The 17270-nt window shown below is 48.0% G+C and overlaps 1 protein-coding gene across 1 annotated transcript in view; it reads left to right on the forward strand.

Annotated features, from left to right (window-relative positions):
- The window catches only part of FSTL4 (follistatin like 4), a 116670-nt gene that overhangs the window by 87181 nt on the left and 12219 nt on the right, over positions 1-17270 (forward strand). Inside the window, exons 5-9 of the mRNA XM_090289498.1 lie at positions 2046-2207; positions 2565-2699; positions 3607-3633; positions 6703-6821; positions 11322-11471. Coding sequence (XP_090145624.1) covers positions 2046-2207; positions 2565-2699; positions 3607-3633; positions 6703-6821; positions 11322-11471 — 593 coding nt within the window. The remainder of the gene's footprint in view (positions 1-2045; positions 2208-2564; positions 2700-3606; positions 3634-6702; positions 6822-11321; positions 11472-17270) is intronic.

Consider the following 17270-nt stretch of genomic DNA (forward strand, 5'->3'; position numbering starts at 1 on the left):
ACTTTACTGAATTGATTTATCAGTTCTAGTAGTTTCCTGGTGGAATCTTTAGGGTTCTCTATGTACAGTATCATGTCATCTGCAAATAATGACAGTTTTACTTCTTCCTCTCCTATATGGATGTCTTTTATTTCTTCTTCTTGTCTGGTTGCTGCAGCTAAGACTTCTAGCACTATGTTGAATAAGAGATGTGAAAGCAGACATCCCTGTCTTGTTCCTGATCTTAAGGGGAACGCTTGTAGTTTTTGTCTGTTGAGTATGACACTGACAGTGGGTTTGTCATATATGGCCTTTATTATGTTTAGACATGTTCCCTCTATTCCCACTGTTCTGAGAGTTTTTATCATAATTGGGTGCTGGATTTTATCAAATGCTTTCTCTACATCTACTGATATGATCACATGGTTTTTACCCATTGTTTTGTTTATGTGTTATATCACATTTATTGATTTGCAAATGTACCAACCCTGCATCCCAGGAATAAATCCCACTTTTGATAATGATGCATGATCTTTTTGATGTTGCTGTATTCCATTTGCTAATATTTTGTTGAGGATTTTAGTATGTATGTTCAACAGGGATATTGGCCTATAATTTCCTTTTTTGTAGTGTCTTTATATGGTTTTGGAATTAGGATAATGCTGGCCTCATAAAATGAGTTTGGGAGTCTTCCCTCCTCTTGAATTTTTTGGAATAGTTTGAGAAGGAGAGGTGTTAGTTGTTCTCGGAATGTTTGGTAAAATTCAGCTGTGAAACCACCTGGTCCAGGGCTTTTGTTTGTTGGGAGTTTTTTTTTATTACTGCTTCAGTTTCACTAGGTATAATCTGTCTAATCACATTCTCTGATTCTTCCTGGTTTACTTTTGGAAGATTGTATAATTCTAGGAATTTATATGAGTCATCCAGATTGTCCAGTTTGTTGCATGTAGTTCTTCATATTTTCTTATAACCCTTTGTATTTATTTTGTATCAGTTGTTATTTCTCCCCTCTCGTTTCTGATTTTACTTATTTGGGTGCTCTATTTTTCTTGATGAGTCTGGTTAAAGGTTTGTAAATCTTGTTTATTTTTCTCGAAGAACCAACTCTTGGTTTCCTGATAAGTAGCTGCCCCCTTCAGGAAGAATGCATCTCCCACCATTCCAACAGAGGTGCAATGCTTTTTGTTGCTGTTGTTCAGTTTAATATCCAGGTACCTTTTCATAAGCTCTCATGAACCCTTTTTGGCAGTATGTAGAGCAAAATGTGTGCATAAGGAGGAGCCCCCTGAGTCCCATTGAAAATGATAATAATTGTATTTCCTGGACCCAAAGCTAGGGGTAGGAAGTCCCTCCAGGCAGTCCTTACTTCTTCCAGGTACCTCCCACAGACAGCACAGGGAAGAGAGGCCTGTGTTCTGTGGAGAATGACACTTGCCCACCCATGTTCATCTGATGAGTGGGCCACGTCACACCCCAGCCCCAAACTTGACTCCCAGGGCCCAAGGCTGAGTTAAGAGTTAAGGAGGGTACACTTGCCTTCCACCTGTGTTGCAGGGACTGAGAAGTGGAGAAATAAAAATGACCCACTGGAAAATCGATAATTTTCCCTGAGCAGTGATATAGTGAGTAGCCCTGCCAGCCAGTGCTCATAAGTGCTTTGTGAAGCACTTCCTGCAAGAAATTAAGCCTCTGTCCAATGACTTTCCAACAACAGAAATAATATATCTGAATTTTATTCATTCAGAAATAAATGTCAGTGGCTGTTGCTCTTTACATGTAGCAGCTGAACCACATTAAATGTTTGGATGTCTTTCTGATCCTATTTAGAATAATGATGAAAGCCATGAATTGCGGGGTACAAAGCCTGACGTGTTTATCACCTGCAATCCATTTTATAGCTTTCTCTTCAGGCCTGAGTTGCTGAATAAGATGATTGTAAGCTGCTTACAAAGGGAAGTCCAGAGTTGCCTCTCAGCTCACCTCCCTGGAGCAGGGTTTGGGGGCTGGGCCCCAGGCCCAAGTCCAGGTGAGGGCCTTCTCTTACCAACACTGATTCTCACCCACAGTGCCCCCTGTCATCCGCGTCTATCCGGAAACCCAGGCCCAGGAGCCAGGGGTGGCGGCCAGTCTGAGGTGCCATGCAGAGGGCATTCCTATGCCCAGAATCACATGGCTGAAAAACGGCATGGATGTCTCAACCCAGATGTCTAAACAGCTCTCCCTTTTAGGTAAGAACCGCCCTTGATGTCTCTGTGCTATTCCCATCAAGTTCAAGCTGCCGCTCTCCCCAGAAATGGAAGTGAGAGGCGTGGTTTGTTTCTAAATCAGACATGCTGGGAATGAACAAATGTCTCCCCAAGTTTTTCTACTATCTGGGCTCACACAGGTCTTGTAGGCTTTCTGAGAGCAACGATGAGAAACTGTTAGTCAGGTCCCAGGTCCCCATCAGTTCATTTGAGATGTTCTGGCCCTTTTGGATTATACATCAGCCACCAACACTGTCAACAGCCCTGTGAACAGAATGGGGAGGGAGGGCGTGGGGGTCCCAGCGACGCGGGCCACCTTGAGCTCTGTCCTTCCTGCAGCCAACGGGAGCGAACTCCACATCAGCAGCGTTAGGTATGAAGACACGGGGGCGTACACCTGCATTGCCAAAAACGAAGTGGGCGTGGACGAAGACATCTCCTCACTCTTCATTGAGGACTCAGCTAGGAAGACCCGTGAGTCCACTCTTGCCTTGCAGCTCTGCACTGAGCTGGTTGGGATGTGCTGGGTGCTGGGGAGGGAAGTAGCTGACCAGGGCCAAATCCGCCATCCATGATCCCCTGAAGACGGGGTAACACCCATGTCCTTCTGTGCAAAACCCAGGACAGAGGGTGCCCAGAGGGGAGCAGACCTTGCCTGGCAACCTAGGTGACTCTGGGAACATGGACAGAGGAACTGTCTGGACAGCAGACAGAGCCCAGGACCACAAGGCAGCCCGAGTTTTGCCTTCTCCTTGCTGTATGACGGAACCCTCTGCCCTCGTCTACAAAATTTCTCATACTCTCCGCCCCCCAGGGGCTGCTGCCCCACGGTGGCCCAGGAACCGGACTGGGCACACCTGCCTTTCTTCCAGGGGTCACAGCTCACCTGGGTGCTGAGGGTGCTGTCCCTTGTAGCCCCTGTTCCCCCAGTGGGTCTGCTGGTGTGATTTCAAGGGTGTGGGTATTAGACACGGTCCCATTCCCTTGGTCAAAGACTCCACGCTGAGTCTTCTTCAACAAGGGAGATAATCAGAAGTGTTTGAGATAAGGAGAACCCCAGCAGAAAATCAGCGCTCTCCTGGCAGTCGTCCAGGTCTGAGGGAGATGCTCTCCATGGGAGCAGAGAACCCCTTTAGGTTCTGTGATCCTGGGACCTGATTTCAAGGATTCGCTCAGAATCAAAAGGATCCTGGGACCTGGGGGCATGTGTCTATGTGCACAGCCTCCCCCGCCAAGTTCGATGGTGGGGGCAGTGAGAGGTGCTGCTTCGGTGCATGATGGACTCACGAATTGGTCGCTGCAGAGAAGGTTCTCACGCTGCTTTCTTCTTTTTTCCTTCCCTCCATCTGGTTCCTGCTTTATCAATTCTCCACGGCTGCAGTTGCAAACATTCTCTGGCGCGAGGAAGGTACCAAGCTGACTTGTTCTGTGTTGTGCCTGTGATCACGTGTGTTTGTAGTTCCAAAATGAGCCATCATTCCATGAGCCACCAAGCGGTCCCCACAAGTGGGGTTTACATGACAAATCGAATGGGAGGGGAGGTCAAGGTCAAACTCAAACTCAAGTGGCACACGCTGAGAAGCAGATTTAAACCTGCTAGTGTCTTTAATGGCCACTGGTACATTGGAATTTAGCAATAGAAAGTTTCCATTTCAAGCTAATTGAAACCTCCACTGAAGGAAACCACTCAGCAGGGTTCCTGGTCAGATCTGGGCCTTCAGCTTTTCTTTCCAATAGCTGATATTGGTGTTGGGGTGTAGTGTATACTCTGAGGAAACACTGAAGAAAAACTACCATAATTTCTGTAAATATATGTGTACATGTATATTTTTAAATGAATACACTTTTTAAATTTGTACTTATCAAATAACCTTCAGACGTTAGGTTGGGCCATATAAAACCACCACTTTTGTACATCAAAAATGGCCTAATACGGACAATGTCATCTGCTTCAAAAATAGCAAGCATGTGTGGGCGCTGGGTTAGAGGGCCTGGGTCCCTGCTTGGGCTGATGCGCGTGCATGGCCCCGGTCCTAACTCTGAACCCTCCGCTAAAGCAAGGTGACGTCCCCAGTTCAGTGGGCAGAGGGGAGTGAGAGAAGCAGCAGAAGGCACTCTCTGATTTTGGGGTTAAGCACAAAAATCCTCCTCCTTAGAAAGCATACTTCCTGTCTCATTTTGCCTCCTGAACGTTGCGTGGTGTGGCCTACAGTCTGGCACATGCACGCATACGCACATTCAGAACAGTTTTCTGAACGTCAGACACTAAATCTTACACATTAAGTCTGGGAGCAAAACAAAGGCAGAGCCTGAAAAGATGAGGCACTGCTGCCAAGCAGCTTTAGGAATCATTGGGAGAACAAGTCATAGCAGCAGTCACGGCTCATAGACAGTCGTCCCGTGGTGCCGCCTGACCCTAGCTTCCAGGCCACGATGCACACAGCTGTCACTGTGTCTTTAACAGGTGGTGTTTTTCTAAGGTGAGGTTACTGCAAAGGGACCCAAAGAATGCAGGCAGCCCTGGGGTGTGTGAAATGCAGCCCGGAGGCCCACTGAAGACCCACGCTGCCTGAGAGCTGGCAGGTGCTGCCCTAATATGAGACAACCCAGCAGCGAACAAATCCCATTGCACCTGGGCAGCCAGCCACACACACCCTTCCTTGGTAAAAGTCAAGGCCTGGAGATACAAAGAGGCTGGCAGGCCACGGAGCACTCACATGTCACGAGGAGAAATGAGAGGATGAGAGCACACTAAAGCAGAGGAAACTCCTTCATGCGTCCTAAGTAGAAGCTAAGCTCAGACAGACCCTTCCAGGGGGCTGGATCATGAGCCTGGGTCTCCTGTAAAGTCAATTGTCTGTTCAGGAGTATTTGTTTAGTCTCCTGTTGCACTGCCAATGGCAAGCAGGACACTGTGCTCAGCTCAAAATGTAGCTACAGCCGCAAACCCCACGGAGAGTCTATTAAGCCTTCAATCTTATGTTGGTCCGCCCAGCCATCCATTTTCTGGAAGCCCCAAGAGGCTGGTCCTGGGGTCTGCGGTTGTACCAGGGCTTTGCCCTCCTTGGGCTGCTACGTTTGAGGGAGGAGTTTGCCAGGAGAGAGTGTGCAGAAGCGGAGGTCCTGCTGGGGGCTGAGATGACACTCCCGTGGGTGGCCAGCTTTGTCAGGCTCCCAGGGACCGGCTGCCCAGCACACAGGTCCCCATCAGGAGCTATGCAGCTACTTCTGAGAGGCAGGGGTCAAGCTGTTCACTGTGGCAGGAGCCCTCCTGTCTGGAGCCCCTCATCACACAGAACCAGTCAGCTGAGGCTGCTTCATGGAGGCAGGGACCTCTGTCCCCACTGGGAGACACAGGCACAGGTGCCGTCTGCAGGGGCCTGAGGCCCAGAAAACTGCCACCAGAGTCACTGGAAGCAAATGGAATGGTGATTCCTATTTGCCTGTCTTATTGTTATTTAACTCACTGAAAACTTATGCAGATAATCAATTATAGCACTGCACTGGTTTTCTCTGCATGCTAGGAAAGAGTGTTCTGTATATTTAGTTTAATATATTTAATTGTTTTAGAATTCATAGGGAACTTTTTGTTATTCTACCTCCAAAAGAAATAAAGACAGGGAGAGAGTGGCAAGGAGAACTCAAACCTTACCCATCCTGGTGCCAGGCTTGCCTTTTATGGAGAGGCAGTGAGGGGACAGAGCCCAGAGTTGGGGCTCAGGGTCTAACCCCAGCTCTGGCACAAAGGCAAGTGGCCTCCTGGACCTCAATTTCTTTGTCTTTAAAATAAGGAGGCTGAACTAGCTGGTGCTCCCCAAGGCCTTTTCTTCCCACACGGCCCAGCCCTGTCTGGGGTGAGGGAAGGCAGGCAGGCACGGCCAGGCTGTGGGCCCTGTCACCTGATGTAGGGCTGCCACAGGGACACTGCTGGGCAGCCATTGGAGCCAGCAGTCCTGAAGGAGGGGTTTGCCGGCACAGACAGGCTGGGACTGAGTTTGGATCAAGGCGCACCTGCCACAGTCCAGGAAGTGGCACTGTGCCTGAATGTGTTTAAAATAAGAGCCTTTGCTTTGGGGCACCGTCTGATCCATTCTGAATCTGGTGGACAATGAGCAGCCATGGGAAGCTTTGCCCTTCAGAACAGGAAAGGCCACGTGTACTTCAAAGTCACAGCTGTCGTTTACTTGAAAACTTGTGTTGGTGGCCAGACGTAGTCGACTAATGTGTATGTCTGGGGGGACACCAGGGGACCGCAGCGCCCTCCATGTGCCATACTGATTGACAGCCCTTGGGGCACCTTCTCTGTGTGACCCCACATACCACCCACTCATCACCTCACCCCACCTTGGCCAGGACTTGGTACCTGCACCAGATGCACCCGAACTGTGTTCCATGTGTGCCCGATGTGGCACGTGACTCCACTGGGGAAGCCACCTGCTAGGCAGGTCATAACCACAGCTGTGTGTGCTCCTCCCAGGCCTCAGCGTGGGAAACATGTTCTATGTCTTCTCCGATGATGGCATTATCGTCCTGCACCCTGGGGACTGCGAGATTCAGAGGCACCTCAAACCCACGGAGAGGATCTTCACGAGCTACGTGAGTGTCACGCCGGGCCCTTCCGCTCACAGGCAGACGGGGTCTAAACATCCCTCTTTCACCACGTGGGCCATTTGATTCTCCAGTTCCACCTACTCTGTGAGGCGTGCTTCCAGATTTGTGTCGAGGCTAAGGAAGGAGCACTTGAGCTGAGCACTGAAATGCTCGCTCCTTCACCACGCAGCCACGCCCATGCACTGAGCCCAGGGCAAGGCCCAGGGTGTTCGGGTGGGCTCCTGGCCTCCCAAGTTCATAGTCACATGACCAAGAAAGCAACATGAATGGCTGCCCAGAAGATGCCGTTAGAAGGCTGTGCCAGGTCCCCTGGAAACTGAGGGGAGAGGTGTCCCCAGCCCTGGGGAGAAAGAGTCAGGAAAAACTCCTGGGATGTGTGCTCCCCAGGCTCAGTTCGAAGAATGAGTAGGTGCTGGTGATAGGTTTCTGGAAGAAATGCCATGAATGTGGAATAGAGACATAAAACAACATGTCCTGTTCCGGGAACAGGAAGCCCTCTGTGTGCCTAGAGGAAAGTGTGGGCGTGGGAAGGGCCTGAGATCAGGACAATTGCTAAGGGTCAAAGGTGAGGAGTTCTAATGGTACCCTAAAGCGTGGGGAACCCCTGAAAGGCTTCCGATGAAGGACGGCCATGAGCATGTTGCTCTAGAACACGAGCAGGACCTCAGTGAGGGTGGTGACCAGCAGGGCTAACCTAGAAGTGCCATTGTCATTATCTAGGTGAGAGGGTGGTGTCCTGGTTAAGCCAGTAGCCATGAGAATGGGGAGAACTGGGTAGACTTTAGAGTTAAAATCAACAGGGAACCTGAGGATGAGCAGAGTCTTGCCAGCAGGAGGAAAGTGCCCTTCACACAGAAAGGAGCAAGTTGGGGCTGGGGGGGGGGGGGGGGGGCACTGTTCATTCTCTAACATTCTACCAGGCTAGTGCCACATGCGCCAGGTTGGGTGCTGGGGACCCAGGAGCAGGACTGAGAGGCTCCTGACAAGTAGGTGAGGTTGGCCTATGGGGCACTGAGTCTGAGATGCCCATGGGACTCATGCACAGAAACACCCAGAAGGCAGTGGGGGAAAGGCCATGGGGAGCTGGAGAGGTCCAGGCTCTCTGACAGGCAAAAGAAGTAGCTTTACGGAAGCCTAGAGAACAGGGGTCACAGGCCCAAGGACGCCCAAGTTTCCAGAAGGAAGGGGCTGCTCAAGCTGTCGAGGGAGGAGACGGGCTCGGAGGTCCTCAGTGGCCCTCAGGACATGCACGCTGACAGCATGGAACACAACCCAGTGTCAGTGGCACTCTGAGCAAAATGTGAGGCCAGGCAGCAAGTGGCAACTTGGCACGCAGTAGGCCAAAGCGGAAGAGGTGACAGCTGGCAGCAGACGCAGGAGCGCCTGGCAGCCCTCACACACAGCCGTCAGCAGGCCTCGCAGGGCTGCACCTCCTCACCCAGCCCCACCTGGGACTGTCCCTCCTGCTGGCATCCCACTTGACCTCGTGTGGGTGGTTTCTACTGGGAGGTCTGACCTCACCTGTAAATCCCTAGGTCCCTGACGGTAGAACTATGGCGTGGATCCAAGAGTCCTCTGAAAGCCCCCACATACCTCTCTGCTTGAGGACACAGTGAATGAACCAGGCAGGGACCAGTCACGGGCCAGGAGCCCAGGGTGGAAGTGGGCGTGGCCAGGCAAGTTCCTGGAACAGGTCTGTTGCATCGCTTTGTTAGCTGCGGGTGCATCTCAGGCTGTGGCATTTCTCACACTGACAGCTTGGGAACAGCTGTTTTCCAGGCTATTTCATCTGACTTAATTATTATTTTAAAATATTGCCTCTGATGAGTTTTTCCTCCATGTAACAGCCATGAGCTACCCTAGTTTGTCTCTAGCAGTTAGGTTTAAATAATGGCACCCCATCATTTTGGCAATGTTCTCACCGGTAACTTGGGGAAAATCTCTCCAGTCCTAACCAGGACTCAGTTTTCCTAAAAATCTAGAACAAGGCACAGTAAGAGAGATCCTAAGGCATTCCAGGCAACACAAGACCACAGGGAGCTGTGGAACAATCCCAAGTTAACAGCTTTCTCATCTAGAAAATGTCCCAACACCCCACCAAAGGGTTAGCATGGAACGACCCTCTTCCTGAAGGGCTGGGTGAGTAGGAGGTCTCTGCACCCTCTCACGGCCTCTCTGCTGCATCCGATGTCCACTGTGCTCAGTGGGAAGCAGCACGATCAGTTGACAAGGGCGTGGGCTTCAGGGCCAGGCAGACCCAAGTTCGGATCCCACCTCTGTCGCTCAGCAGGCTTGGTCGTTTTAGAAAACTAACTTAACCCCTCTAAGCCTTGGTTTTCTCATTGGCAAGTGGGGGCTATTATGAGGATGAAATGTGATGACAAAGAGCAGCGAAAGTAAAGGAGAGAGACCCGCCATTTAGGACAGAAATGGGGGTGAGGCTGGGAAGGAGATGAACTCAGAGACTGAGGAGGATGAATTTGGGGTGAGTTGCACAGGAAAAGTAAAAATCAAGGACAATGATCGTGCTTTGGGCTGGCTGACCAAGTGGTGCTGTGGGCCCAGAGGGGGAGGAGGAGCTCAGGTGTGGGCGCCTGAGTAGACAGTGCCACTCGAGAGCCCTGTGGGGACTGGAGAGTGTGGGTCTGAGCTAAGGACACAGACCTGGGAGCCATCAGACAATAATGTGGGCTAAAGCCATCAGTTAGCTGAAATCACCGCAGGGCGTGCGAGTGATGGGGCGGGGCACCTGGGACAGAGCCAGGGGTCATCACAGTTCACAGGCAGACCAAGGGGAACAAAGAAGATCAAGGCAGACTTGGGCCAGAGTCAGGAGGGAAAACATGAGAAGGTATATGATGGAAGACAAGGGAAAAGAAGGCCCCCTTTTCCACTCATGTATTCTCCACAAATCTATTTTAAGAAGTAATTCCGTGCCGGGCACTGCACTAAGTGCTAACGATCTAACAGTGACCCAAACAGACAAGGATCCTGCTCTCCAGGAGCACAGCCTAGTGAAGAAGAGAAACCAAATATAGGTGGGTAAGTAGGCAATGAAAGATGCAGGGAGGTGAGGGACTGAGGAGGGCTGGGGCCGTGGGGCTAGATAAGGTCAGAGAAGGCCTCTCACTAAGGTGACACTTAAACAGAGACCTGAAGGACATGAGGGAATCAAGTGCGGAGATATCTGGGGAAGAGCATCCCTAGCGCAGGGAACAGCCAGTGCAAAGGCCCTGGGGTGGGAGTAAGCACAGCCGAGGAAGAGCAAGCACATGTGCACATGGTGGAGGGTGGGCAAGGGAGAGAAAAGCCAGAGTGTACAGAGCCTGATAGGCTTCAGGAAACACTTGGATCTTCTCCTGAGCAAGAAAGAATGTTACTGGGGAGGAAGGAGTTGAGAAGAGGACTGATGACCTGACAGATTTCACAGTGATCCCTGTGGTTTCTGTGTGTAGAGCAGGTGGGGCAGGGGGTGGTGATCAAGGATGCTGAGCAGTTATTCAGGTAACATAACAGGGCTTGAGCCAAGCTGACAGAGGTGGCAGCGGTAAGGAGGAGCGGATATCTGTGGAAGGTAAAGCAGAAACGGTTTTGACGTGTTGGGTGAGGGTATGGGGAGAAAAGCAGGCATCAAAGGTAGCCTCTGAGTTTTTGGTCTAAGGAAGCAAAGCAATGGATCTGCCCTTTTTTTAAGGGAATGAGCAGGACTGGATGGTAAATTGAGAGTTGATTTTGGACTTACATGTTTGATTAAACAATCAAGTTGAGCTAAATAGTTGGCCATATAAGCCTGGAGTTCAGGGAAGAGGCCTGAGCTGAAGATATAAATTTACTAGTTGTAAGCATATAGACTGTAATTACAGACATAGGTTGGGTGAAATTAACAAAGGGAGTGAATCTTAGAGAAGAAAAATTATTCAGGAGTGAACGCTGCAGGATCCAGCCACAGACAAGGATCAGCCACTGGAGTAGGTGGGATGGAGGGAGAAGAACCAGGGCATGGTCGACACAGTGCCAGATGATGCCCCACGTTCAAATGAAATGACGGTGGGAGGGTAATTTAATAGCTGAGGAGTTGGCACTGGCCTTGGTGAGAGCACTGCCAGCCAGCTTTGTGGCGAGGACTAAAGCTGGATGGGTAAGGAGCACGTGTGAGGTAAGGCAGCAGAGAAAAAGCGTAGGAAATTCTTTCAGAAGTCTGGCCATGAGCAGAAGTTTTTAAAATAACGGAGATGAGGACCAAGAGAAGCTGCTGGTGAAGAGGGCCGCCAGGGCAGTTACAACCTCTGAGCAGTGGGAGGAGGTGAAAGACGAAAGGTGTATTGAGTGGAAAGTTGGTGCGGTGGAAGCCTGGGTGCCACGTTCCATGAACCCCAAGGAGTCTAAGTGCAGCAGGAATGGGACAGAGGAGATTCAGGGGAGAGGGAATCCCGAGATGTCGGGGTGAATTGAGAAGTTATACATGGCAGCCCATCTCCTTTACAGGAAGAAATCTGTCCCCAAGGGGAAGGAGGTGGCACTGCGCCGTGCCAGTGGGCGTCAGCAGTGAATGTCAGGCACCGGTACATCTACGTGGCCCAGCCAGCACTGAGCAGAGTCCTCGTGGTTGACATTCAAGCCCAGAAGGTCCTACAGGTATGTCTAAGGGGGTAAGGGGACTTCTGGTCCTGCCAAGTTCTTCTTTGTTTTCTGCACAGCCCCCGGCTGCCGGGAGGGGTGGTCGGGCTGGAGGGCAGATGCAAAGGAGAGTCTTGTGCAGTGGTTCAGCCGGTCTTGACCACCCACTAGGTGCCAAGCACTAGAGGTGCTTGGAAATCAGCCATAAATGAAAAATGACGTTCTAGAACTTATATTCTTGGCTGGGAAACTGGCCATAAATTGGAATGTGAGGGAGCTATAAATAGTAAGCGCCATTTTATTAGCAGTGATAGGTGATAGAGGAGCTGCAAAATGATTTTACATCAGCCCTGGAGGTGCACAGAACCTGAGATCTAAATGCCAAGTGGGATTCCAACCCTGGAAGGCCAGCAGCGAGGGGAGAGCGGGATGCGGTGAAGTCACAGGTGCACCGAGGCCAGTGAGGTAGCAAGGAAGTGGGATGGAAAGCCACTGGAGGGTTCTCATCAGGGAATGATGTCATCTGACTTCCATTTTTGAAGAGTCAGGCTGGCTACTGTGTTAAGAACAGCTTGGACAAAACAGCAGGGGTGTGGTCACTGAAATAAGCCAGGCAAGAGATGGCAGCAGTGGCAGTGGTGAGAAGCGGTCAGATTCTTGTCGTAGGTTAGATGTGGAGTCCCAGCGATTTTCTGCGTGGTTGGATCGAAGGTTTGAGAGGGCAGAATCAAGTTTGCTTGCTTTAACCTCAGCAACTGTAGAATGGAGATGCCATTCATTATGTGTGGTGGGCTGAATGATGGCCCCGGGATGCCCCCCCCATCCTCATCCTCAGAACGTGTGAATGTCACCTGATATGGCAAAAGGAACTTAGTAGGTATAAATAAATCAACGATTTTTAATAGGATTTTTTCATTGACATTTTAGAGAGGGAAAGGGGGGGAGGTAACAATCCGTTGTGCCGCCCATTCATGCACTCATTGGTTGCCTCTTGTATGTGCCCTGAACAGAAATCAAACTCATAACCTTGGCATATCAGAACGACGCTCTAACCAACTGAGCTACCCAGCCAGGGAAATTAAGGATTTTTAAATGCAGAGTTACCCTGGATTATCTGGGTGATTCCTAAATGCAAACAACAGTATTCTTAATGAGAGAGGCAGGGAGAAGTTTTAAGACTTTCTGCTTAGGAGGAGGAGAAGGCAGTGTGAGGACTGCGGCAGCCGGGAGCACTGCTGGCTTTGAGGATTGGAGGAAAGGGCCCTGCGCCAGGAATGTGGCTCTAGAGCAGCAGTTCTCAACCTGTGGGTTGTGACCCTTTCACAGGGGTCACCTAAGACCATCGGAAAACACATATATAATTACATATCGTTTTTGTGATTAATCATTGTGCTTTAATTATGTTCAATTTGTAACAATGAAAATACTGCATATCAGATATTTACATTACGATTCATAACAGTAGCAAAATTACAGTTATGAAGTAGCAACAAAAATAATTTTATGGTTGGGGGTCACCACAACATGAGGAACTGTATTAAAGGGTCGCAGCATTAGGAAGGTTGAGAACCACTGCTCTAGAGGTTAGGGAAGAAAGGAAATGCATTCTCCCCTACAACCTCCAGAGGGAGCACTGCCTGATAGGGACTTCTTAGTTCAGCCCAATGAAATTCATTTCCGACGGCAGGCCTCCAGAAACTGTTAGAGAATAGATTTGTGGTGTTTTAAGCCACTAAGTCTGGTAATGTGTTACTGCAACCATATGAGAGACTCTTTGAGCAAGGCAGGGGTAGCAGGCAGGTCATGGCTCAGGTAAAGGGGGACTTTAGAAAATCAGTTTTGGCTCTGTTAAGTTTAAGATGATGTGATATATATAGATACATCTCAAGTAAGTGGTTCAACGGTCAAAGGAGAGGTCTAAGCTGGAGACATCAATGAGGTATCATCACCTTATGAACGAGGTTCAATCCAGAGAACTGGATGAAAAATGAGTGAGGGTAGTAGTATAGACAGAAGAGGTCAAGGTTGGAGCATTTCATCACTTAAAGATCATGAAGGAGAGAAAAAGCCAACAAGGAGACCCACAGGAGTAGCTGAAAGGCAGGAAGGAAATTAAGGATGGGCATATTCCAGAAGCCAAGAAAATAGTGTCTTAAGGGAGAGTCGGTGGTCAATGGTGTCAAATGTTGCAGAAAGCATTTGTGTTATGAAAACAGAGAACTGACTGTTGGATCTGTTGCCACGTGGGTCACTTGGCAGGAACAGGAGGATGGTGATGGTGCAATGCAAGCCTGAGGGAGCACATCCAAGTGAGAATGGTAAGCGAGGAAGTGGGGATGGTGAACACAGACAGCTGTTCTGAGGGGGTTTGCTGTAAAGGTGGGTATTGTACAGCAGACAAATGAGACAAATAACTGGAAGAGGACGTGGAAGGACCTTTATTTTTACAATAGGTGACATTACAGCATTTGTATGATAATGGGAAAATGTGTTCCCACAACTCTTGCCTCTTTTCTGCTTCATGGAATTAAGCAGGCATCTGTGAAATCCAGGGCACACAAGGGGAGGTGCTAGCCTCAGATAAAGCCAGTTCTTTCATTGGAAGAGGAGAAGACAAAGTACGCGGGCACAGGTGCAAGCGCATGATAAGTCGCCAGCAGTTGGATGAACTCCTCTGGTTGCTTCCATTTTCTCAGAGACAAGAAGGAAAATAATCACTAAGGCTGGAGGTTTGAGGAGAGAGGAGCAGGTTGGGTGTGAGATAGAATTTACCTGGGAAATGTAATAGGACTGCAGATGTAAATGTAAAGTGGGGTCAGCGAGCAGAGCTGTGGCTTTTTCCCAGCAATGTTCAGCTGCCCTGCTGCAGACTCACTGGACAGAGAAAGTTGGGTATAACCAAGGTAATGGTCTTTCCTGGCAAATACAACAGGAGGCTTTCTAACTTTCTTTTTGCTCTTGATTTCCCTGGACAGAGAACATATTCTGAATAATTTAAAATACCCAGAGTTGTTTGTTTGTTTTTTGTCCACTTAGTCTATCCATTTTTACTTTAAAATTATAATACTTCCTGGAGGGAAGACTCCTTTATGCTAATAAAATATTATTTCTGACAATGATTCTTTCTTGAAAGTCTACTTTTGTCTGAGTTTAGCTCAATCAGATTTATTTTGATTAGTGTTATCATGGTGTAATTTTCTATCCTTTTACTTTCAACCTTTCTATGTCCATACATTTAAGGTAGTCTTTTATAAAGCCACATTTAGTCTTTTGGTTTTTGGCTTTTATATAGTTTAATAATCTTGGTCTTTTATTTCGAGTACTTGATCCATTAATATTTTTTGTAATTATCTAGCATTATCTAGTATCTTATTGTTCTTTTAAGTATATTTTATTATAACAGTAGTTCCAATTTTTTCCCCTTTGCTCCCCTCTGCCCAGTACCCCCCTTCCTTCCAGCAATCCCACCCCCCTTAGTTCATATCAATGGGTCATGCATATAAGTTCTTTGGCTTTACTCTTTCCTATATTATTAACTTCCCCCTTTCTATTTTGTACCAACCAATTATGCTTCTTAATCCCTGCACCATTCCCCCATTTCTTCCCCTTCCCCCTCCCAGCTGATAACCCTCCAAATGATCCCTATACCTATGATTCTGTTCCTATTCTGGTTTGCTTAGTTGGATTTTGTTTTTATTTTTTAGATTCAGTTGTTGATACTTGAGTTTATTGTCATTTTGGTGTTCATAGTTTTTATCTTTTTCTTAAATAAGTCCCTTTGGCATTTCATATAATAATGGCTTGGTGATGATGAACGCTTTTAGCTTTACCTTGTCTGGGAAGCACTTTATCTGCCCTTCCATTCTAAATGATAGCTTTGCTGGATAGAGTAATCTTGGTTTTAGGTCCTTGCTTTTCATCATATTGAATACTGCTTGCCAGTTCCTTCTTGCCTGCAAAGTGTCTTTTGAGAAATCAGCTGATAGTTCTATAGGCACTGCTTTGTAGGCAACACTCTGCTTCTCTCTTGCTGCTTTTAAGAGTCTCTCTTTATCTTTCACCTTTGGCATTTTAATCATGATGTGTGGTCCCCTTTGGGTACAGCTTGCCTGGGAGTCTCCGTGTTTCCTGGACTTATATGTCTATTTCCTTTGCAAAATTTGCAAAATTTAGGAAGTTTTCCTCCATTATTTTTTCACATAAGTTTTCAATTTCTTGCTCTTCCTCTTCTCCTTCTGGCACCTCCATGATTCAAATGTTGGCACGTTTAAAGTTGTCCCAGAGGTTCCCAAGCCTCTCATTTTTTTCAATTGTTTCCTCATTCCGTACTGGTTGGCTGTTTTTTTATGTTCCAAATCATTGATTTGAACCCTGATTTCCTTCCCTTCACCACTGGTTTTGTGTGGATTTTCCTTTGTTTCATTTAGCATAACCTTCACTTCTTCCCTATGCATTTGCCATACTCAAGCATATCTGTCAAGCCTGTGAGCATCTTTATCACCAGTGTTTTGAATTCTGCATCTGTTAGGTTGGCTATCTCCTCATCACTTAGTTCTCCCCCTAGAACCTTGATCTATTCCCCCTTTTGGGCCATACTTCTCTGTCTCCTCATCTTGACAGGCTCCTGTGTTTGTTTGCCTCTGTGTCTTAGGTAGAGCTGTCACTCCTGTTATGTTGTAAGGAGCAGAGCCTGAGGGATTTGTCAGTACAGGGTGACCTGTTTCACCACGTTGTGGCACTGTATGTGGGGGAGAGGTCCAAGAGGGAACAATGCTGCCTGCCCAGCACTCACCCCTTTTCCAGGCACCTCTCCCATTTCCGCACCTGCTGCCCTGGCCGTCATTCCCAGAGTGGGTGGGTCTGTAGACGTTCTAGGGCTGTGGGGGCCCATTAAACAATTGGACTCTGCTGAGAGACTGGCAGTTTCCACCTCTACCTCAACCCCCACTGGTCTGCACAGTCAGAAGCAATGAGGCTTGATTTTCCCCAGCTCTGGGACCGTGAGCTGCGAGGTCTGGTGAGGAGCTGGGAAAGCTCCCCAGGTGTCTCTCCTGACTTTTTAAAACATGTAACTGTGCTTCCCACTGGCCTGATGCTGATGCCAATGCCACTGCCACTGCTGCCACCACCACACCACATCCTCTCTACCCCGGCTCTGCCCCTCCTACCTGTCTGGATGAATATTTCTTCTTTATATCTTTGTTGGACTTCCATGCAGCTTGATTTTCTGGAACTTCTCTTACTGTTTTTTTAATTTGACTTCCCTGTTTATGTTGTTTTTCTCTCCTTTGTGCTTTCTTTTGAATTAGTCAAACATTTTTATTATCCCATTTCCCCTCTATTATTTGTTAGCAATTCATTTTTATATTATTTTCATTACCACCATTGAGATTAAAACAGTCACCCTTGCCTGAATACAGTTTCATACATATTATAACATCACTTCCCCATTAATGGTAGAACTAACTTCTTTAACCTGCCCCCCTCCAGCCTTATTGTAGGAATGAATTTTGACTCTGCATATCATTTAACCCCTCAAGAAATGCCTTATTATTTTGTTCAGTCGATAGTCATTTATCTTCACACACATATTTACTTTTTCCATTGCTCTTCAGTCCTTTCTGAAGTACATAGTTATGTCTGGGATAATTTTCATTCTGCCTGAACAAATCTTTTTGCTCTTTTGGTGCAGGTCTGCTGGCAACAGATTCTCAGAGTTTTTGTTTGTTTGAAAATAACATCACTTGCCCTTTATTTTTAAAGCATATTTTCACTGGCTATGGAATTCTATATTGGCAATTATATTTTTTCAGCATT

The sequence above is a fragment of the Furipterus horrens genome, unplaced genomic scaffold (assembly GCF_987537825.1).
Source record: "Furipterus horrens unplaced genomic scaffold, mFurHor1.1.pri manual_scaffold_10, whole genome shotgun sequence".
In the NCBI taxonomy this organism is placed as follows: Eukaryota; Metazoa; Chordata; class Mammalia; order Chiroptera; family Furipteridae; genus Furipterus; species Furipterus horrens.